This window comes from Acartia tonsa, chromosome 8, assembly GCF_053477335.1.
Source record: "Acartia tonsa isolate MP-2025a chromosome 8, ASM5347733v1, whole genome shotgun sequence".
Classification (NCBI taxonomy): domain Eukaryota; kingdom Metazoa; phylum Arthropoda; class Copepoda; order Calanoida; family Acartiidae; genus Acartia; species Acartia tonsa.
In genome coordinates this window covers 17,184,157-17,207,706 of record NC_137267.1, presented here as the reverse complement: position 1 = coordinate 17,207,706, position 23,550 = coordinate 17,184,157, and the positions used below count along the sequence as shown (strand labels likewise).

The window sequence follows — 23,550 nt, the reverse complement described above, 5'->3', positions numbered from 1 at the left end:
TGTAAAATGATCTTATGATATTTAAAAGATATTAAAATTAAAAATGGAGGTTGTTGGATTATATTTTATTTTTCTGATTTTTAGTTTTGTGAGGTAACATTTTACATTATTTGAGTTATTTTTTTGTTTTAAGTAAGTAATCCCTATAATAAAGTAATAGAATGTCTCTGTCTGTCTGTTTGTACCGAAGGATCTCGCTGAATATATATGGTTCTCCTTAACAGGGTAGCTTTTCATAGGTCCTGGGAATGTTTAAAACAACCACCCTCCCAATACAAAATAGCATCTACTAAAAAATTACCCCCCCCCCCCCCTCATAAAAAAGCCGCTAGTCAACTAAAATTATGCTAGCGTTTGTCAGCTTCGTAATTTATTCATAGAAAGGGGATTACTCTGGCTTTTTAATGAAAGCACTACTGACAAAGTCACGCAACAAATAATATTATTTCTTGTAAGTTAATTTCATATTTTGTAAAATGTTCCTGGTAACGATTATCTCCAAAATCTCTGAAGTTTGAAGGCTGATAACAGACCCGCAAATCGTTTAAGTGAAATATTAAGACCTATATATGATATGGAATAGTCAAGATCCAATGATGCACAGGGAAAGCTTCACTGAAGAAAAACGCTTTAAAAAAGTCTTTTTTGCGAATTTTTGTGCTCTGCGAGATAATTGTGCATTGTTGAGTAACGACTATTCAATATTATTTGTTAGCTTTTTTTCAGATAAAATTTTGTGCGAGCATAATTTAATCATTCCACCGTTTATCCCTTTAAAGTCTATAGATTTTTGGAAAGAATCGTTACCAGGAACATTTCACCGTTAACTGCACACGATTTCATATTTTTATCATAGGTGTGAGACATTTGAAGAAGAGAAGTATGGTGTTAAATTTGCATCAGATTGCGAAGTTTGTAAAATATTTACACAAGAATTTGAGGCTAAACTGCAAGAATCTGCCAAAAAGCATGAGGTATGGTTTTGTTTTAGTCAAAAGTATATATAATAGACTGAATTAGTAGGAGATAAAAACTATATAAAAAATACTTCCATTTAATATATATTAAATCTTATGTCAAGTTTCTAATGATCACAGTACAAGTTTGTTTCCTAGAATGCTAAAAACCATTAAAGTCGACTTAGAAATATAAGTTTTTTTACTATCATGTTAAGACCGTATTTTTTGATATATTTGTTGAATTTAGGACACAACTTCATAAGTATAACTGCAACTTTTTTCATATTTTTTTTCTAATTTTACGAATTAAGGTTGTAGAAACTGGTTACAGTCATACTAAAGAAAAGAAGAAAACAAAGGTATGTTTCAAACTTTAAATACGTATTTCATGTGAAATATATCAAATAGAAGTCTAGATTTAAAGATTTACAGTTTATAGGTAGGTAGTATACAAGAAATGTTTAGTTTTGGACCCCCAAAAAATCACATTAGACCTTTGCATAAATGTCAAAATAAAGAAGTTTAGCAAAGGGGGGAGGCGGATGTGCCACTTTTTGAAACCAAAACTAAAAGACAACAAAGGAACTCGACTAAAAAAAGAGTTACAGGTCTGAGATTTTGCATTGCAGTTGCTTTATAGGGGTACAATATGGAACTGTGAAGAAACGGCGGCGCAACCGCCGAAAACCGCCGTTTCCCGCTGATTTTTTTTGCAATTTCTCGGTGGTTTTCGGCGGTTGCACCGCCGTTTCTTCACTGTTCCATATTGTAACCCTATAAAGCAACTGCCATGCAAAATCTCAGACCTGTAACTCTTTTTTTAGTTGAGTTCCTTTGACTTTTAGTTTTGGTTTCAAAAAGTGGCACATCCGCCTCCCCCCTTTACATAGAACATACTTTATTTTTTGGATAGACAGACTAACATAGCTTAATTATAGAGTATTTTTTTTAATGAAATTCTTTTTTTTAAAGAAAATTAAAGATTTAAAATAATTTTAGTATGTAAAATCAGAGCTTAGATTGATTGAGACTTTGGATGGAATTTGTGAAACAATGTTGAGATATAATATTCATAAGGTATTTTTGTATTAATGTTAGGAGCTTAACTTCTATATTCCTGTGCTTGTAAGACTGTCCGACGCTTGAAGATTGTTCCAAATCAGTAATAAGCTATAGCCAATAAGCCACATAAATCTGATGTAATATTTTGGGGGCAAGTAAAAAGGTCGTCTTTACTACAAAGCTATGCCCCCCAAAATCGCGAAAAATCACAGATGAAATTATGCTTAAAAATAACCTATTTAATGAATTGTGTGAAATATTTTCTTCTTGTTTAGGAGAGAACAGACTCAACTAGATTTGCCAAAGGACAAAGTCAAACTTTTAAGTAAGTGTATTTTTTATTTTAAAGTGTTCATGTTAACCCTAAATATTTATTGAAAATTAAGGACAAATTTTGCTACAAAAAATGTGTGTTGAGTATTCAAACGTTTCAACCACTAATTGTTATATACACTTGTGTAAAAGTTATGTATCATCACTGGGGATGTAGATCTGTTTAGCTCGTGTCTGTGGCTCAGGAAATTAAACACTTTATATCCGTTGTTCTGTGGCTCAACACGTAGCGCATCCGCTCGTCGTCGGGAAGGTGACAGGTTCGAATCTCGGTCCAACACCGCGTCATAACTAAAGACATTAAAAATTGTTCCTACTGCTGCTATGTCAGATGCGCGACATAAATAGTTAGAGTAGGGGGAATGCCTTGGCCCAAAACAGGCGCAACTCACTACCATGCACAGTTAGGACTTCTCAGACAAAGGTCGTGCAATCAAAGGGTTGGTTGTCTGATGGCAAATGGACGCTTTACACCGCAATCATAGGGCTTAGGGCTGACAACCCTATCCCATATCCATAAGCCACATTGTTACAGAAACACTGACGAATTGTCAGCGGCCTATGCTCCCCCCTGTGGAGTGAAAAGGGCTTGTTACTGTTTTTTGTTATATCCGTTGTTCTTAGGTGTCTTAATTCTTCTTTTAATTTTTATGTATATTTTTTAACATTTTTGATTTTGAAGCATCAAAGTTCTATTCGTGGTCGTTTTTTTTTTATCGTATCGTAATATATACAGCTTTCCACGGATATTAAAATGAAACGTTAGAAGATTAAAACTGGTATATTGATATTATGATTTAAATTTTTTATATTCGTAGAAAAATGGCTATAGTACGATACGATGTATGGTATTTAAGCATGACTTAGTACCGGTTCATAATAGGATAATGTTCAATTATTTTTTAGAACATTGGAAGGTTTAGTGAGTAAAGGTGTAAAAGTTGACCTGGGTATACCCCACGAGTTATGGGACAAACCCAGTGCTGAGATTACCCAGCTGAAAACTCAGTGCGAGGCTCTGCTGGAAAATTACGAAGAGGATATTGAGGATTGGTATTTCAATAATCAGGTAAAACTACAACAGATAAATCCTGCAGCATTAGCGTAGATGATAGCGTGCCTGCTTGCTGTCGTGGAGGTGTCGGGTTTGAGTCTGGTCCACACCGCGACATACTAAAGACGTTAATATAAAACAGGATGATGCTATGTCTGGCTCATGACAACAAAAATGGGAGTAGTTGGAAAGCCTTGGCCCATAAACAGGCGTAACTCATTACCATGCACAGTTAGAACTTTCAGGCAAAGGTCGTGTATTTAAAAAAGTTTGTCTGTTGGATGTTACTTAACCTAATATCCTTTACTATAAAAATTCACTAGTGGCTGCGCCCCTGACATCTAGTGGGTATACATACATTATACATTTGAATGCGAGGGAAGTGCGACATATAGCTTAAAACCATCCAAAGACTTAAATCTAATAAAAAATACACTAAAATGACTCCTTGGTCTTTGTTAAGCTTCTCTAAAAGGGATAACTTGCTACTTAAATGCTTGCTACTTTATTAAACAGGATATAACTTTTATGTTCTTATTATTTTAGGAAGAAAGATTTGCGGATTTTCTGTGTAGAAAACGTGTTTTAAAATCTAAAAAAGATGCAAAATGTCTGACAGAAAGTGAAAAGAAAAAGAAGAAAAAATCAAAAGGAGAAACAGACATTCCACTTCCAAAGAATAAAAAAGTGGAATTGTAAATTACACATTGAATTCATTTATATACAATTTTGTCAAAGCTCTATTTTATCTTCCACTCAATTTTTTCAGGATATCTCGTTTTATACTCAGTGCAATTATTATTTATCATTGTGGTTAATTTTTCACCAATCTAGGATAATTGATTAAACTACTGGAGAAAAACTTGTCTTCCTCTTACTTTCCACTATTCGAAAAATAGATTTGCTATCATTAAAAAAAGGAATAGGTGGTACAGAAAATTTCAAACAGTTTGCTATCTATGTTTTAGTTAAGATTCTTAGAAAAAATACCCAAATTTGTAATTTGCAGGGAAAAGGGAATGTGATTCTGACAAAAAATTCTAAAGTAAAATTTCTCTACAACTCCTTCCCCTTTTCCTCCCCTCCTTACCCACCCCTCTTCAATTACATGAAAAAGCAAAATATACTTCTACCTTACTTTAAAGGTTTCGTGATTTTTTGTAGAATTGATTGTTAGAATAGCTACCCCTGGTAATTTGTCCCTGTCCGAAATTAAACTACTTACCCAATACAATATTATGACTTTATTTTAGCTGGCAACAAAGCTGGAAGCAAAAATTCTTTCTTGTGGTATAATATCCCTATCCTTGCACTAATCATATCAGGGATATAAAGTGATAAGACAATGGCCCTACTAATGTTGATACACAAATTTACCCCTTCTGTAGATTACATTTGGTGGTTGACATGTTTGGACACCCAGCATAATGAAGAAACCTATCAAAATTTCCAAATTTGTTGAGCCAACGAATAAGTAAATGCTATTATAAAACTTTGGGGACTAGCTTAATAAACAGCCCATTGTCCTCTTCCTTCCTGAATCATATAATGTAAAGACTCGTCTTGTGATATTTAAAAGTTTTGTTAACTTTCTTAATAGTAAAATAAATAAACTTAGAAAATATTTTCTTTTTATTTAAAACATTAAGATATTCTACAATCAAATACTAAATTATTATTACTTTTTTTAGATCACATAATGAGTAGTTATAATAATAAAAGTTTATCTTAAAGGGGAGTATCATAGAACTAGAACTGATGTGAAAAGCGATTTACAATATAGCGATCCAAAGTTATTTTATCTATAATACAAAGTAAAATGATGTCTGTCCGTCCGTCCGTTCTAAAGTTTTAAAAGATTCTAAAAAAATATTTTAAAATCTCCCTGGAATTTGTTGGAAAAAGGCCACTAGAGGCTAGGTGCGAAGTCGCTAGTCCCATAATATAAAGTAGTAAACTTTTTTTGTCTGTAGCTAAGGATCTCGCTGAACCGATATGGTTCTCCCTTACAGTGAAGCTTCCTGAGATGGTTGAAAGTTATTTTATTTTTTATTGATTAAATTTCGGTATGGTTTTTGGCTATTTTTCTGTCCTTCCATATCCCTTAAAATATGGAGCCCCAAGATTTTAGGAGCGCAATCGCCAGTGGTATATATTAGATTACTTGCTCTTGTTCGTGCATAGTCCCCTTTAAGTTTTGTATTATTGTAAATCCTATTAGTAGCGAAGCCTATGATTTGTATGTCAGTCCGTAATTCTATACTATGGGAGAAATGGGATTTTCTCGGCTGCTTTTACAGATAGACAGCTGAAATTTTTAGTGAATATTCCTATGACATGTGCATCTAGTCTAAACATTGTTTTGTCTGTCTGTTTGTCGGTGATGCATCAAAAAGACATAAACCTACCTACCTTATTTTTAAAAGTTTTCGTGATTTTTTGAGTTTTTGATATTTTTTTTGTTAGTACAAATAGGTATACATTGTTCACAAACTCATTTTGCCCGTTTTTACATTCCATTATTTATTCATGCTTCGCTTCTGATGGATGTGATGTATCTTATGTCTTTCCTTTCAGTAGTAATTGACTATTTTATATTTTACATAAATGAGATATTAAACAATCTAATAAGATTTTAATCAATTAAATAGTAATGTGTACGTGCATATCTAAAATGAGTAAGTGAAATAAATACACAAAAGTATACATTAATAAACTCGAATAATCACATGTGTGTCCTGTATAATATGACGGGGAGTTTTCTCGTATCTACTACTTTATTAAAAGGTATTCCCTGTGCTTTGTATCTTTGAAGCTTAGAACTCCTTGTTGGGACAAGAATTTTTTTTAATCGGGGGAGGGGTGGGGTGATGTTTGATGTTCTTTGAAGGTTACAATTTCATGCTACATTTCATTAATGATTAAGACTAGTTTGTTGCAGAAAAGGATGTTTTAGCAATTGTTCAGCTGTTGGTCGTTTCATCGGGTCTGGTTCTAACATCTCCTGAAAAGTAATAAAATAGGAGGAACTTTTTAAAAAGAATAGCCTCTTACATTTTTGGTAATTGGCATGATGATTCCTACAATAGTTAGGTACAATTTAGAAAGCGTTTCAACCTAACAAGTAAGTTAGTTTTTGTGAAAGATAGACAGTTAATTTTAGTTTTTCAATATTTTCAGGGGATTTTGAAAAATTTACAAATTATTCTGAAAAAAAATCATTTAACATAAAGAATATTTATCACTATCTTTTGTTACCTTAATAAAATTCATAAGAGAAGGTGTCACTTGGTTACACTCGGGTCTCAATATCTCACCATCTCTGTAAAAAATATATTCTATCCTTATAAAATTAATAAGTATGTCTGTCTGTTTGTACCGAAGGATTACCCTAATCCCTGAACCAATATGGTTTTCCTTTACAATGACACTTGTGTTAGGTCCTTTGATAGTTTTAGACTATTTTTCATCCCTTCCCTTTGAATATACAGCCCCTAGATGCTAGGGGTGCAACTGCTAGTTTTATTAAAGTACACTATTTTTTCCTTAAGTTTGAAACTAGGTTTATAAGTAAATTCTGATAAGGTTTTACAAACTAACAGTTTTCAAACTATTCAATAAATTACTTCAAAGATACCAGATTTAGTCTAATATCCCAACCCCCCAGAAAATAGCTTAAAACCATTGCTGTACTAGTAGCCACATTTCCCTCAAGAGTAGAACGGTTCAGCGTTTACCAAGACCTTAATCTTCAGAGACAGAAGGACAGACGCTGTTCTACTTTGTATTTCAGATACCTACCTGATTTTTTTCATGGCCACCAGAGGACTCTGGTTAAAATTTGGAGGTTCCCTGTCAATCATTTCTATCACAGTCACACCTAGAGACCATATATCAACCTGGAATAAGAATAATTATTTTTTTTCATATAATGTTTATAGTATTCGTTTTAGTATTTTACCCTGGGTTTGGTTAGGTTAAATTGGGTATAGTGTCAAGGACTTCATAGAGAGGGTAAAGGTGTGTTTACAAATTTTAGAAATACATCGCAATATCCCCCCCCCCCCCCACCAAAAAAAAATCATTTGAAAACCCTCATTTTATCACCACCCTCCCAATAAATAATTTAAAGCCTGGACGTCCTTGTAAAGGTTAGCTTCGCAGGGATGGACTAAAAGAAAACCTGGCATTATCTATCGATTAAGTTTACGTTAACTTTAAATAAGGTGTAAAAAGTACCCACACCCATTTTTCTGGTAATATTCTTTGTCTTACAAAAACAAACCTCCCAAATAAATTTTTGTTTATTTCAGGAAGGAAGAATCACAAGATTAAAAAAAAAAATTATTACCTGTTGATCATATTTATCTCCTTTTAAAATCTCTGGACTCATCCAATAAGGTGTTCCAACCTAAAGTTAAGAACAAACCTTATATAAAAATAACAGGATGTCTGCCTGTCTGTAGCTAGAGATCTCACTTACGGCAGGACCGATATGGTTATCCTTTATACTTGGTAAATATATTTACAAATCAAGGCAAGGTTTTACACAATTTTTGAGTTAGAGTACCTCCCTCCACCCTCCCAAGAGAAATCGCCTCTGGCAAAAAAAACCTCGTTGCCATTGTTTGACAGGATGATGCTTCTTGCTAGAACAACTAGACTGTGAATTTTAAAAAGCCAGCTGCTGATTGTTAAGCATGTATTGACAGTTTTTCTGTTCCTGTACTTGAACTATTTGCCAAGTAAAAAACATGTTTATATTGAAAATTAATTGCTGGTGGGTTGTTTTTACCTATTTAGGGTTATGTCTTACCAATCAGGGATCTAAAGGGAAAAGACAATAGCCGATAAACACTCCCAATAACAATAAACAAAATTACCACTTCTATAGATTACAGTATAACTATTGGTTGAATCGTTTGAACACAACTCAATAAACGAACCAATCAAAATTCAATAAGTCCCCAAAGTTGTTAAGCCAACAAATAAGAAACTTTGGGGTCAAGTATAATAAACAGCCCAATTTCCCCTCCCTCCCTACTTACCAGTGAAGATCTCTGTCCACCTTCCAGTTCCACAGTGAATCCAAATCCTGCCAGCTTTGCTATGCCATCATTCAACTGGATCTGGTCAGATTTTATATCCCTAATAAATACAGTTATTATTTCAAGATCATACATTTATATAATTTTCGGCAGGGATCTAAAGGGATAAGGCAATGAATGTAACATGACCCCTCTCAATTATGATAAACAAAATAAATCTGTATATTTAAATTACTTACGCTATTTTTACCATCCAATGAAGATTTTTTTTAAAAGTTTGTAAAAGTTATTTCTCGCATCATATTATAAACAGCTTTCCGTGGTGGTTATAAAAAATACAAAAACTGGTTTTAATGTTAGGATTAAACATTTTTATATTCCTAGGAAACTGGATATAGTAATATGCTAGACATTTAAAAATGGATGAGAACCGGTTCTAATACACCGGATATTAATCGGTTTCGAAGCAATACGGGAAAAAAAATTCAGTCAAATTCCAGGATTAAGACATCTGGACAAAATTTAAGCCACCCGTAACATACCCAAAATGAAATATCCAAAGTTGTAACTCACAAAAGGAATTATTTATAGTTGTACCTGTGCACATAACCCTGACCATGAAGGAATGCCAAGGCCTGTAGAATATCTGCGGATATTCTTCCTATTTCATATTCACTTAATCTTCGCTGTTCTAATAATTCTAAAATTGTATTTTTAGTATGTAATTTTGTTTGTAAAATAAATCACATTACACCAATTGGGTTTGATTGACGGACAAGCTTTGCTTCTGAAAAGAATGTGAGTTAGGGATAGTGTAAGTAAAATATAGAAAATCACAAAACCTTTACAAATAAATAAATATTTTTATTGTATATAGCATAACAAACAAACCGAAAGACTACGTAAGATAAGTCCTGGATGCTCTTTAATAAGGGGTTATTTTCAAAAAAAGAATACAATCTTTTAATAAATAGAAGGGGCGAAAATCACTATATAGTACAAAGCACGGCTCGGCAGCCGCCTGTACTGGAAGCCTTAGGGAAATCAACCTTATACAATATTAAAAATCAGCAAATACGGCAATAGTACCACTTAAAAAATTTAAAGCATCCAGACGGGTTTAAATTTGAGGCTTTGTGGATGCTGCCGAACCCTGGTTAAAATGATATAAATCAGGGAGGAAGGGAGGGGACAATGGATCTAAAATTCATATTTCTGACAGTCTTGGACTTTGAGTACCAGAACACATGCAACTTTTATTATTTTGGCAAATTTCAAAGACTTTGGGTACCGTCACAAAGAATGCCGCTAAAACAATTATTCCCAAAGCAGACGACTCTTACCGATCTAACAAATACAAATACTAGCAGACTATTTGAAAAAAATTCAAAACAAGTTTAATTTGGTTTTTAAACAAAATAGTTTTATTCTAAGAATGGGTGGGATAAACCAGAAATTCTACTGTGATACTTCTGTAACTATCCATTCTAATCAACCCCGGCCCTTGTTAAATATGAAAACAAACCCAAATTCTGGTATTATTTTGTAAGAAACTGCAAGTACTAAGTTCATACCTTTTATGATAAATTACAGACTATTCACAGGAAAATAAGACAGGATAATCTAATGTTAAATACTTTTCTTTCAGTGTTTAATTATTTCTTATTATACAAATCTAATAAAGATTGCTATATCTAAATTTTTGGAATTTTCCAGATATATCTGGTTTTGAAGATATTGAGTTAGAACTCTAAAATTGAATTAATTGCCCATTGTCCCCTCCCTTACACCCTGGATATATTCACCTGTCAATAAGCCATGTTTCATATGTTCTGTAACTATCCATAAAGTATCCTAAAGATAAACATATTAAAATTATAAGTCAAATCCCTCAGGAATAAGGTATAACCAACAAGCAAAATAAATCTAAAATATTATTTGGGGGGCAAATGGATAGGTAGTCAGTTTTACGTTGTGTTTCCCCCCAACGACAGCTGAAAAAACACGTACAGGTTTCGTGATTTTATCCAAATTAATTTCATTGTTGGTAGAAGCTGCAAATTAATATATCTAAAATCATATCTTAGGAGTTTTAGGCCTTACCCACGGACATTCATATTCCAAAAATCAATTCAAGAGAAATTTTTTTTTCATTTCAAATATTTATAAGAAAAATTGCTTACATTTTTCAGGTATAGCTCATGTAATTGTAGAATATTTCTGAAATAGAATAATAGTTAGGTAACCCCTAAAATGGGGGGTCCACGTATTACGTGCATGACAAATATCTCGAGTTTTTTCCGTCTTAATTTCTAACGACTTTTTATACAGTTTTGTATTGTGGGAGGCGTAGTTAGACAAATTAGTCGGGGGGGAAAGTACAAAGTTTATACTGTGTTAAACTGTTTTTAACCTATTTTTAAAACGTATATAAAAAATATACTATGACACCAGTAGAATCAGACTGCAGAGCCTAAATTTGAATAAAATCCCCAATAAACTTTTCTGGGGGGATTTAAATATTAATTTTTACTGTTGCCGTGATCATTTTGACCGAAGCAAAAGGTTTTTATTTTATTTGGGTAAAATTCGTAGCTTTTAGAGTGTTTTGCTTCATAAATATTGTATTCTGGTATAGAGTAAAATTAGGCCTTATGATTTTACTATAAAAATTCACTAAAAAGTTAATTCTTTATAATATATCAAAGAATTAACATTAACATGTTTGTGTTCTCTCACTTATTTTAAAAACATAAAAAATGGCTGTAAAGGGTTAAATGACAACAAATGTTTATGCAATACAACAAATTTATTTTTGTCACATATACAAATGCGTTATAAAATAAGATTATTCAAACTTATTTTTTAAAATAATTTTAAAAAGAATGTATCTTTTATGTGTATGCTTTTCATTCTTTTCATTTTAATTAAATAAAAATTATTTAACTACATTGGAAATAAGTCACTTTGTGAAAACACTTTTTATATTGGTTAGATTTCAGAATTATTTGTTTTATTGTAAATGTTAGATTTTTCAATGAAATTAATTGTTTTGGAAAAAAAAATTATTTCTAATGAACAGAGTAATGTTTTTTTTTATTGTATCAATATAAAGTGAATTATATAAAAATGTTCTGTAAGCCACAATATTACCGGAAGTAAAAAAAAAGCTTTTGCTCCGGTCAATATGATTACAGCAACACTAAAAATTAATTTTTAAATCCCCCAAAAAAAGTTTATTGGGGACTTAATTCAAATTTGGGCTCTGCAGTCTGATTCTATAGGTGTCCTAGTATATTTTTGACCCCCCATTCAAAAATAGGTTAAAAACAGTTTAACACTTTAAGGACAATAGGGATGAAAAGTAGAAAATGTTACTAATGAAATAAACAAATTATATTTCATCGCATTGTATTATATACAGCTTTCCTCGGATATTTAAAGAGTAAAACCAGTTTTGTTAGCATTGAGGACCCAACATCACGGGCTAACAAAAATTATATTGTTTTTTTTTATTTTATTATTCGTGGAAAATACTCTAACACGATGCTATACTTGATTTTAACTTCTTAAGTATAGCTGAGAATCGGTTCGAATCCATCAGATATTAATCGGTTACGAATCCATAGTGGAAATATCATTCAAAATCGTTTAAATTTCATTTTGAATTTTCAAAGTTTAAGACTGATGTACATCTTCCATATTAGCAGTGACATGAACCAGTCTACCTATAGATGCTTTAGGTTGACTGAATTTTTAAGATATTTGTGAGTTGTACTTGTTTAGGTTGATCTACAGAAAAATCAATCGACCTTTAAAAGTTATTTGTGAACTGGGCACGAGTTTTACGCCAACATTACGTCAATAAAATATCCAAATTGTCAGCAATTTCAAATGGAATTAACTTGCTGAATCACGGCCCCTGCATATGAAAAATGTTTTAAAAAGCTGTAATAGTAAAAATTACTTACCTATGTGGATGTTCAAGCATAATCATAATATCTGTGAACATATACTCCAACCATGTCTAAAATAATAGTTAATGGGATAAATCTTAATAGATTTTTTGGATAGACTATGAGTTAGGGTTTCATTAGCCTTGAATAGATGTAAAGAATATGTAAGACTTAGGAAGTTAAGTGGTAGCCTAAGAAACTTTACAGAATTTTAAAATACAAGGAAAAATTTGTTCATATGAATCGCAGTAAATATGAAAAAAAAAACAAGGATGACAACATCCATAAAATTGAAGCTCTGAAATGGTATCACAAACAAGCATAAAAAATTGTAGAGAGTCAGAACTGTATAAGCAGAAGATTAATGTATATAAGTCTAAACAAAGTTGTAAGTAAATTTGTTGAAAAACTTCGTAAATAAAGGATACAAACATACATACATTTTTGAACTTGATTATAATAAAGCTTCTCTTATAACATTGCACCTTGTGGTAATAGGAATCAGTATTCCAAAAAATAGATGAAAAGAATAATTATAACATACAAAAATTTATTGTCAAAAAAGTAAAACAATTTGCATGTTTTAAAAGGACGTACGGACTTTCTGGTAACGATTATAGAGTTGCTACATTCCTCAATCGTACCTTATTTCTCTAGGAATCATTATGCAAAGTTTAAAATTCTAACCTGTTTAAATTAACGAAAAGAGCTAACCGAAGTAAAGAAAAGTTTTGCTTTTAATAAAGATTAGGATAAGATTTAAACCTTAGTAATGATGCATAACTAGATAAAATACAACAGTAATTATGTTTGCTTTATAATAAATTTCCTTTCTCTTTGATTGTTTTTTTTAACAAAAGCACAACTGAACCTTTAAAGTATAATTAAAATTAAATTTTAATAATGGTAAAGTAATTAAATGATCGCTTAACCATAAATTGTTTGAATAATGTCAATTATTCTCTTAACTAGAGCATTTATTATAAAAGGAAAGTCATCCATTTTAATATATTAAACCTTGCATAACAAAGGAATAAACATAAATTTTATTAGTTTATGTTCTGAAAAGGTTTGCCTAATCAAGTGTTTCAACATGGTTTGAATCCACAAATAAGGAAAAAATTCAGTCAAGAAAATTTAGATAATTTGTTAGACTATTGATTTATATTGATACTAGCGGTTTACCGACCCCCCCCCCCCCCCCTAGAAGCCTCTAGGGGCATTTAAAGTGGGAGGGGAAAAGTCGAATGCACCCATTTTCAATTTTAGTTTTCAAAAGAAAAAGTAAAAAATCTTCTTTGGGAGGGTGAAGAATAAGATACCCTCCCCCAAAATAATTAAAAAAAACCTCCCAAGACCTGTAAGAAGCTGCACTGCAAAGGAGAACCTTATCGGTTCAGCTGTTAGCGAGATCCTTAGCTACATACAAAAAAATCTTAATACTTTATATGATAGGATGTAACATCTTTTTTAAAGTTAAGCTTTTCTATAATTAGGGTCTGTACGTCCGTCCGACGTAACGGTTAAATCTTGTAAATATAGGCATGTTAGAAATTCCAAACTTTGGGGGATGGTTCCTGTAACAATAAGTTACGACTTGTAAAGCAACTCTATGATAGTTACCAGAAAGTCTGTACGTCCATTTAAAACATACTGATTTTCAACTTAATTGACAATAAATTTTTATTTGGTAAAATTATTCCATTCTTCTGATTTTTAGAACAATGATTCCTTGGACAACAAGGTAAATACGTATAACAAAGCCTCTCTATAATCAAGTTCTAAAACGTTAGTATGTCCTTAAACAGAATCCAACATTTGAGCAAATTTGCAACAAGTTTATACTTTTTATACTTTTAGTTTAAATTGATATTCTGCTTCATAAGTTTTGACACTCTTTAATTCTTTTTTACCGTTTGAGTTTAAAGCTTCGCTTTTATGGATATTGAGATCCTTGTTATACTTGAACTTTTTACTCAATTGGTAGAGCCATTATGATAAGGGAAAGAATATTAACAAACATTGGCCTAACTTTGATCTTAAAAATTTGTGTATGTGTTAGCTTTGAACGAGAGACGATTACCATGGTTGATGATTCAGAGTAAATTACAATTTAATTATTGTAATTAAGTTCATTCTGCACATGTAATGTGACACTATGAAGGAACAGTTTTTAGAACCGTCCTAAAATTTTCTGGGAAGTAGGAGACAATTGACTTTAATTACACCAGTACTCAATGTTTTTTGTCACGTTTTCTTATCTGTTAGCTCAAAACCTTGGGTACTTGAATTGTGATTGCTTGGTTCCAAACTATATGTAAGTATCTAAACTTTTCAACAGATAATTTTATCATAAAGAAGAGGTTATGGTGTTTGGGGATGTACATAAATGTTATCATCCATTGTCTTGTCCCTTAAGATTCCTGATAATTTAGCTGGTGAGTAAGTAGGACTTAGTGCACTATTTTGTCAAGCATCAATGACCAGCAGCCACTGTGGTCGATAGTGCTCAAACAAATTAGCTAAAATGAAGGAGAAAACTTGTTATAAATATTTTATTTGTTTAAATATATACTAACAAGGATGACAACATCCATAGAAGCGAAGCTCTGAAACAGTAGGACAAAAGAACATTAATTCTCATAGAGTGTCAGAACTGAATAATCAGAATAAAATATATAATAGTCGAAACAAAATTGTAAGTAAATTTGTTGAAAAACTACTTAAATACAGGATATTGTTTCAGGACATACTTACATTTTTAGGATTTGATTATAGAGATGCTTCGCTTATAACATTGAACTTGGCTTTTAAAAAGGGGTAAATTATAAGATAGAATTAATTTTTATTCATTTAAAAAAGGCTCGGCACTAGTTGTAGTACATAGCATATTCAGATATGTTTGCAAAGGCATAAGTATCTCAATACTAAAGCAAAGGTATAAAATATTTGTTACATTGTATAAATAAGAGTGTGGTCTCTGTCAAATTTCGCGGTAATCACTAAAGTATACAATTATACATAGGATAAACTTCAAGAGTAATTACTACAAGAGTTTACAAGGCACTGCTATTAAAGCTTCCTTTTTGACATAATGAAGTGTAATGCATAGTCATTTTGAGAATTTTTTGCACACATGGTTATAAGTCTATCACCTTTAAACCTTTCCTTATGTAGCTTGTGATATGTAGGGGGTTATAGATTGGTAATCAAATTTGTCTTTGCAATTTGAGGTTGAAATTATAAATATGTAAGTGTATCTACTAAGTTCTAAATGAATTAAAAGAATACTGCAAATTTGCTACAAATTATATGTGTAATGTATTCTTGTTTGGCTATTACAAAGGACAAAGAATAGAAAACTGAGAAATTGCCCTTCAAATTTAGTTTGAGGAAATACCTAAACCATTCTAAAAAATGTGACTTGTCAATGATCAAATATTTAACAAATTCATTGAAGCATTTAATACAAGGATAATATTTTTTTTTTGTCAAAATGAGAGAGATATCAAAATCTTTTAAGTTAAAGAAATTTGCTTAACTGAAGTAAGAAATTATATGTCTATATTGATCTTTTTTCCCTAAATATATAAAATTTAAAAAGGAAAAAAGGATGGAGAAAAAGTAAATTTTCCTTGTCTTTCAAGTTTGAAATGATGATTTAAAAAATTATTTCTTAGGTCTGAAAAATCATCTGAATAAAGCTACTTACCCATGATTGATTCAAAAGATCAATTTTCTTAACTGTAACTTTGGTTTTCAATGCGGGACTATAAGCTACATATTTCTGGCCTGAGGGGTCCTCACCTAAATTATTAACATATTTACAAACAGCTATGAACTAAGCCTCTAGAAACATTTACAAAAGAATATGGTTGTACTAAAAAGAAAGTTTTTTTCAATATACAATATATTTTGGTGGGGAGTGTTTTTATTTTTACAATAATTTTTAGTAAAATAACCTCAATCTGGCTACAAGCAACGCAATGTTCCCTGGAATTAGTCCACTTGTTTACTTTACAATTCTTATAATACATAACATGTACAAATACTTTATATGGATTATCTTGCAGAAGATGTATTTTTAATCCATTCTACTACTTTTAGGAGCAAAAATAATTTTAAAAAACATTTAGGAGACTTTAACTTTTCCTTTTCTAAAAAAGTTTATTTACATTTTATATATATCAAGTTATTACCTTGAAGAACCATATTTTCAAAAACATCCTTTGGATCCTTGGGTTCTGATATTTTCCTAAATGAAGAATAATTGAGTGGTAAAACCATACATTTGAAACATCATGCTGTGTAATCAGGTTCAATTACAGAAATAATGCATTTAACAAGCAGTCTTTATAAACTTTTAGGAAAATAATTAATGAGAATTATTTAAGCATATAGCAGTGGAGCAATAACATCATTGATGAGAAACGAACAGTAGAGAAAAATGCTAAAGGGATATTGATTTTTATGGACTATAAATGTTTAGATCTTTTAAATACAGCAATAAAATTTTTTTTCTTTCCTTCCAGAATTGGCTTTTTCTGCATGTAATAAAGCCAGTTCTATTAATTGATAAAAAGTCATTATTATTAGAAATTATTATGAACAACGCGGCCCAGTAAAGAATCATTATAACCTTAGAGTATCAATAAGTAGATCATAATTTTCTTCAATTGTTTCCTCTTCATTCTTTTCTTCTTCCTAATAGTTGATTTTTTTATTATTACTTTATAATAATCTATGTATGTACATGTATAAATCAATAAGAGCAGAATAATTTTTTCAAATATCCTCTTATTTACTATTATCATTTTATACAATACCTAAAATAAGCTTAATTAAAAATAGCTTAATGCTTTTACATGTCAATATTTATTATAGAATTTATTTTTTTTTTTAAAGGACTGAGGGTACCCTTTGATTAAAATTTTTTCAAAAATAATATTGGGTCGTACTGCCTCTAAATGCTTATAAAATATCCAACTAAAAAGAACCAATTAAGATTTCCTCCTGTAAATTGTAAGAATTTAGATATTATTAAATGGATCTTACAACAGATTTTCATGTTCTCTAATAAGGTAAAAAACTTGCAGCTGAAATAACGATTCCCTCTTTCAACCCCCTTTACCCAATCCCCTCCCTTCCTATTGAATGAACGAACTGAGTACCAGTAAACGAGTTTTATGTTAGCAAATTGACTGTCATAATATCCACGTTATACTCTACATCCATATATTACTATTAGTTTTTTTAGGTTAATTAAATCGATGTAGATTTAACAGATTTTCTTGTATGGCTTTGAAATCGATATATATCCGATGAATTATAATGGGTTCACAACCATACTAAAAAATCATGAATAGCATAGTATTACAGACAATTATTTACGATCATTAAAATGAAAATCATAAAATCAATACCTACCAGTTTTGTTGGCCCTGAAGGACCAAAGGTCATGGCTAACAAAACAGGCTTTAAACTTACAATTTTTTATTTTCATATCCGCGGAAAGCTGCCTATTATACGATGCGATGAACAACTATTAATACCTGACTTGAATATTCCGAAGATTCCTTGTGTTTTTGGCTCTCCCTTTTTTCATCCTTCATTTCATCTTACAAAATTTTAATTATTTAAATTTACATTTCAGGTGTAGATTAAAAATGAATAAGGATAACTATGTTCATTAAAGCAAAGCAATAACTATTTAATAATTTTAAAACAAAGTAAATACAAAACTTTACTGAATATACTGATTTACTTTAGTTATGGAGAAGCTATGCTCCTTAAGGAAAAACAGTACCTGGTTTTGGACTAGACTTCTGTACGTTGACATTAATGTCTATATTATTCTCAATCGAATCGAAATCAACTGAAATAGAATTAAATATTTAAATCTAAAAATGCAATATTTTTTTTTATTAAAAAGATGGCGCTTGTACAGGATTTGCGAGAGTAGCATATAAATCAACTCCCCCCCCCCCCCCCCCTCCTTAGTGAGCTTTATTAAGTAAAAGTGCCCAACAGGACAAATGTCTTGTATTTTGAGTGCAACAAACCCCTAACAGAACCTGCCTATGTTATCTGTAAATTCAATTAAATAAAAAAAATTAGATACTGACCAATTGGTCTAGCCATTATATAGATTTTGAGTAACATTTTGCCAGCCAAAACAAAATAGTATAAAGAGTCATGATTACCTGAACCTTCCATCCTGGAAGAGTTTGTGCTCTCATCTCCACTGATAGTGATGACTGTTGTTAATTTCGAGGTTTGCTGGATTCTGCCAAATTAAAGACAATAATATTTGGATGAGTGTATTTGAACTTTTTGGGGAAAAAAGATAGTTTTAATGCTCATTTTTAGGTTGGGTATGTAAAGTTTAAAAGGATATTTATTTTTCTTAAGAAAATTAGTAAAAAGGTGAAGAGGGTTGGAGGATCCATGTTCTTAAAGTTGGTTAGAATGAAAGCAGCATTAAGAAAGAAGTTTGCACATTACTTGGAGTGGAGGCATTTGTCTAACCAGTTCTCTATGATCACAAGATAGTGTAAATCCTACCCATTAAAAAATTAAAGTTATTATTGATTTGTGTTTTTTATGAAACAGCGTAAAGTGACTCCAAAAAAATGACGTCATACAATAAAATGGCCAATGATAGGCCTGTATACATTGTAATTGACCAATAGTAAAATTTATACTGGCCCCTCATTGGTCATTTTATTGTATGACGTCATTTTTTTGGCGGCACTTTACGCTGTCTCGTTTTTTTTATACCTAGGATCATTAGAAGGAGAATCAGCCTGCTGGTTGAAATCTTCAGCTTTTAACAGTTTCTTGTTTAGAGGAGATGGATATTTAGGCGGTAAATCTGAACCGTTTTCAACATAAATTATTTGGAAAAAAAACCTTTTGTTATTTGCTTTTTAGCTGATAATTATAATAATAAGAAATTTTAAGTTTGATCTAAAAGTTGAGGCATTGTAAATTAATGCTAAGCTACGGTTTGTATTAAAATTTAATAAAAGGAAAAAAACAAAAATATGATTCTTTTGGCTGGTAACCATGAAAATCTAAAGCAAGGAACAAAAAATCATGGATGGAAATACGGACAAGGTGATTTAAATTCATGACAAATTTAAAAGGGAAATATCACGAAGCAGCCGTTTATCTCGAATAGATGAATAGAAAATAACATTGCCCCCTTGGCGTTACGAACTGACTGACGGACGGGCGGACATGGTGAATTATAGAGTATCTTCTCTACTATCACATGTAATGTTAAAATTCCTGCAATTTTAGCATGAAGGTGCTGAGGCAAGTTGACATTACGTAAATTCTCGTTAGATACAGATCTGGCGGGTATTACTCCTTGCACACCAACTCCTAAAATAATTATTCTTTTAGGGCATGGGCGAGCAACCCCCCCCCCTGTTTTTTTTTCTTTTTTCAAGAGAGAATAGAAAAATTAACACCACTTAAAAGATAATTTTGTTAAAAAAAAGCCGCTAAACTCTGGCTTTCACCTACCTCCCCCCCCCCCCCCCTCCACTATTTGAGTGACACCTCCTAAACACCCAAAAAAAATGCTAGAGATGAGTTACCAACACCCTCTTAAGTTCTACAAGAGTAAGTGGCCTATCTCTTTATTTGTTTTGTGACTGCTAGTTTTAGAAAAGCTGCGCTACTTGAAATTTCTTCTTTGTATTTACCTTGTGATCCAACAATAATTCTTGTTGCCTTGAAGTGATCATTTAATCTTGAACTATGCAATACTTTCTTTATTCATAATTTAGCTTAAACTTGTTAACTTTGTTCAGAATTCTAAGAAGTTTAGCCAAATTTTGTAACGAAGTTGTAAATCTTAGAATATAAATAATAATATGCATTTTAAAAGCGAAGCTTTTCCATGATTAGTATCAGTCCGTATGACCTTCCGTACGTAACTGCTAACTCTCTTCGTTAATTTAGACATTTTATAATTGTCCTATCGATTTCATATTTGCATCATAATTCCTATAACAGTACGATTTTGGAAGTGTGGTAACTCTATAATCGTTACCAGAAATTTTGTAAAACTGTAAAACATGCTGATTTTTTAAAAACAACTTTTTGTATGCTACAATTGTCCTATTCATCTGATTTTTGGAAAAACTATTCCTTAGACAACAAGGTATAATATTATAAGCGAGGCTTCTCTATAATCAAATTTTAAAATTAAAGTATGTTCTTTTACTGTGCAATTTTGCAATAGTTTATGTTCAATTTTGTTCTGCTTATTAAGTTCTGACACTCTTCAAGAGTTATTGTTTGTTTGTCCTTCCTTCTGATTGTAGAGCTTTTATGGTGTTGTCATCCTTGTTTCTACGTAAATGAAAATAAAGAAAATTTTCCTGTCGGTGGTTAGATCCATTGCAGATTTTGCAGCCTATAAGAAAACAATATCATTAATGGTGAAATAGTTTTTAAATTTTATAATCTCATTGGAACCAGTGATATTTACGGGTTATCTTTAAATTAAAATTTGAAATGTTTGAACAATGCTATTTTAAAAAAAAATGAAAATAAAAATCTTCCTTTAATTTATGTGGCATTGGTGTGACCTGTCCAGAACCTGGAACCATATTGTTCCTCTGAGCGGCCATCCATCTCTCATCCTGCTGAGACCAAAACCTGTTAGAAGTAAATTTTCCACATTATTAGGTTACTTTCCAATGATTAGAATGATTAAACGTTAATATAATTTTGATTTCGATTATTTTGATAGGCTCAAAAGTCGGGTTTTTTTTATTCTAATTAATACAGAGTTGCTATATTTCTCTATTATTCAAGGAATAAAATGGATAGGACGATTCATGGTAACATGATAACATGGTAGAGTAATTGATGTAAATAACCAATGATAATACACAAAATACCCCTTACTTATTGGTTGAAACGTTTAGACACCCAACTTAACTAACCATCCAATCAAAATTAAGTCCCAAAAGTTATTAAGCCAACGAATATGAAAATATTATTTGACTTTGGGGACTAGTTTAATAAACAGCCCAATTTCCCCTCCCTCCCTGCTAAAAAAACTACACGTTTGACAACCTTACCTTTGTTGTTGCAACAGCCTATTTGAAGTTTGTTGTTGTAACAGCTTTTGTTGTTGCTGATAATGCGAGGCCAACATCTGCTCCACATCAAATATTTGCTGAGGTGTCCAAGGTTTGGACGCCATCTCAGCTGTGTATGGTTTGCCATGCCCTTGGGTTGGGCCCCCATTATTTGGTTGGGTAGGTTTGGTGTGGAGTGGAAATTTAATTGAGTCTGAGTTGGGTTTGGGAAGGACTCTTAACTTTTCTAACCTAAAAAAATGGTAGATTTAAAAACTCTTTTCATCCCCCCCCCCCTCCCTCTTTATCAAATAATTAAAAATATGAAAAAGGGATAGCTTTATATCTATGCCTAACCCCTGCGGAGGCTCTATATACGTTGCTACTCATACCTAATATAACCTAACCTAACAAAACAAACAAGCAAAACTACATCTCGCCTTATTTTCAATTTATTTTTATAAAAGAGGGAGGGGCTAATCAGTGTTCAACAAAGAACTTTAAGTGAAAGCGCGTCAATTTTTTATTTTGATTAGGATAGGTTAGTGGAAAATACATTATTTAATCATCCACACGTAAATTTATGGAATTAGTATCTTTTAACATGACATTTACCTGGTTGTGCTTATGAAACTCAAATAAATATTATTTACCTGGATAGAATTAAATTTCTATAGTTATTATTTCCATTTGATTTCTTAGATTCCTGAAAATATTTGACATTTCTCAATAAGGGACATTTAATTGTATTTGCCGCCAAAACGATCTAATCATGTTTTCTTCTCAATGTGAACAAACATCCAATAATATGCTGGTTTTTTGAGAGGGAGAAACGTCATTGGGCAATTTAAGCGGCGAATATGTCACTTTGAAGTTACCATTTGTTTTCATACTTCTTGGGTTATTCAGATTCCCTAAGTATTTTGAAATAACTTTTTTTCTCAGTATTGCTTCAATTAATAACCGCTTGATTTGAACCGGTTGAAAGCCATACAAAAAAGTCTTTTTATCTTAACGTATCATTGGCAATTTTTTACGAATAGTTAAATACAAATAATAATATCCACACCAGTTTTGTGAGGCTAACAAAACTAGAATCAAATTCAGGCCAGTATGACGTAATTTTTTTTATAGGCATTATAAATAGCATCTCAACTTTATGTAACACATTTTAACCACGTTTTGCAACTCATCATATGAGCTTATTTCTTAAAGTTCAGTTTCGAAGCAGCTTATAGTGTCTTCAAAACAGTGGACTAATGTTGGCCGAAATATACCGATTGACGTCATATTCCCCTTCTACCATGATAATAATCGCTATTATTCATCCTTTATTTTTGGATACAATACACAGTTTCACACAAATATTAACACATTCAATGACCCATATGAAGTAAAAAAAAAAGTTACCTGCGCTTTTCTGAGAGCACTTGCTCTGGCCAGGTTTCTGGCTCGTACTTTCTCCAGGTCATATCCAGGGTCTTCATCTAGAAACAATCCTATTATATAAAGTAGTAAGCGTTTTTTGTCTGTCCGAAGGATCTCGCTAACCTCTATACATTATACCTGCATAATGTAATGTAAGGGGAATTAGGGCTTTATAGAAAACTCTTCACATGAAAAAATCTTTAAAATTATTTTTGTACCTGAAGACAGTTTTGTTTCAGAAGAATTATTAATACTGTATTTTTCATGCATTCCGCCATTGGTGGGTTTGTAAATATCTCTGTTTTAAATTTTAGAATCAAAACACACAGATCTTTGATTTCATTAGGAAAAAGGTCACAGTTAAATTCTTTTCTCGATTTTATGTCACATCTCTTACACACTAATAGTTTTATTTTTTTTTGTAGGAAGCACTGAACAATTGGGCGTGTATTCCCTCGAAGGAATATTTTACAGGGACTTAATGGGTGATAAATTGATTTACATCCCCAATGATTATACACGAATCTAACCTTTCTGTATAGTAGAATACAATTAGTGGTTAAAACTTTTGGACTCTCAAATAAACCAGCCAATTCAAAGTTGAAG

General features: G+C 31.6%; 2 protein-coding genes across 2 annotated transcripts; one reads left to right on the top strand and one right to left on the bottom strand.

The window, feature by feature from the left end:
* On the top strand, positions 1 to 5,030 carry CNPYb (FGF signaling regulator protein canopy b). Its single transcript, XM_080169262.1, has 7 exons — positions 1 to 93; positions 857 to 974; positions 1,271 to 1,318; positions 1,959 to 2,036; positions 2,297 to 2,346; positions 3,261 to 3,423; positions 3,955 to 5,030. The coding sequence occupies exons 1-7, from the start codon at positions 44 to 46 to the stop codon at positions 4,105 to 4,107; spliced, it is 660 nt and encodes a 219-aa protein (XP_080025388.1). The 5' UTR covers positions 1 to 43; the 3' UTR covers positions 4,108 to 5,030.
* On the bottom strand, positions 4,418 to 23,254 carry LOC145326135 (uncharacterized). Its single transcript, XM_080169258.1, has 24 exons — positions 23,163 to 23,254; positions 22,927 to 23,003; positions 22,170 to 22,222; positions 21,517 to 21,768; positions 20,994 to 21,088; positions 20,811 to 20,845; positions 20,128 to 20,182; positions 19,709 to 19,801; positions 19,193 to 19,289; positions 18,616 to 18,698; positions 18,219 to 18,287; positions 17,965 to 18,029; positions 17,052 to 17,116; positions 16,612 to 16,667; positions 16,125 to 16,219; positions 12,428 to 12,483; positions 10,640 to 10,676; positions 10,262 to 10,310; positions 9,054 to 9,156; positions 8,457 to 8,556; positions 7,760 to 7,819; positions 7,210 to 7,307; positions 6,667 to 6,730; positions 4,418 to 6,412 (listed from the first exon to the last, which is right to left on the bottom strand). Exons 1-24 carry the CDS (start codon positions 23,212 to 23,214, stop codon positions 6,323 to 6,325), a joined length of 1,899 nt encoding a protein of 632 aa, XP_080025384.1. The 5' UTR covers positions 23,215 to 23,254; the 3' UTR covers positions 4,418 to 6,322.
* Positions 23,255 to 23,550: the final 296 nt, after the last annotated feature.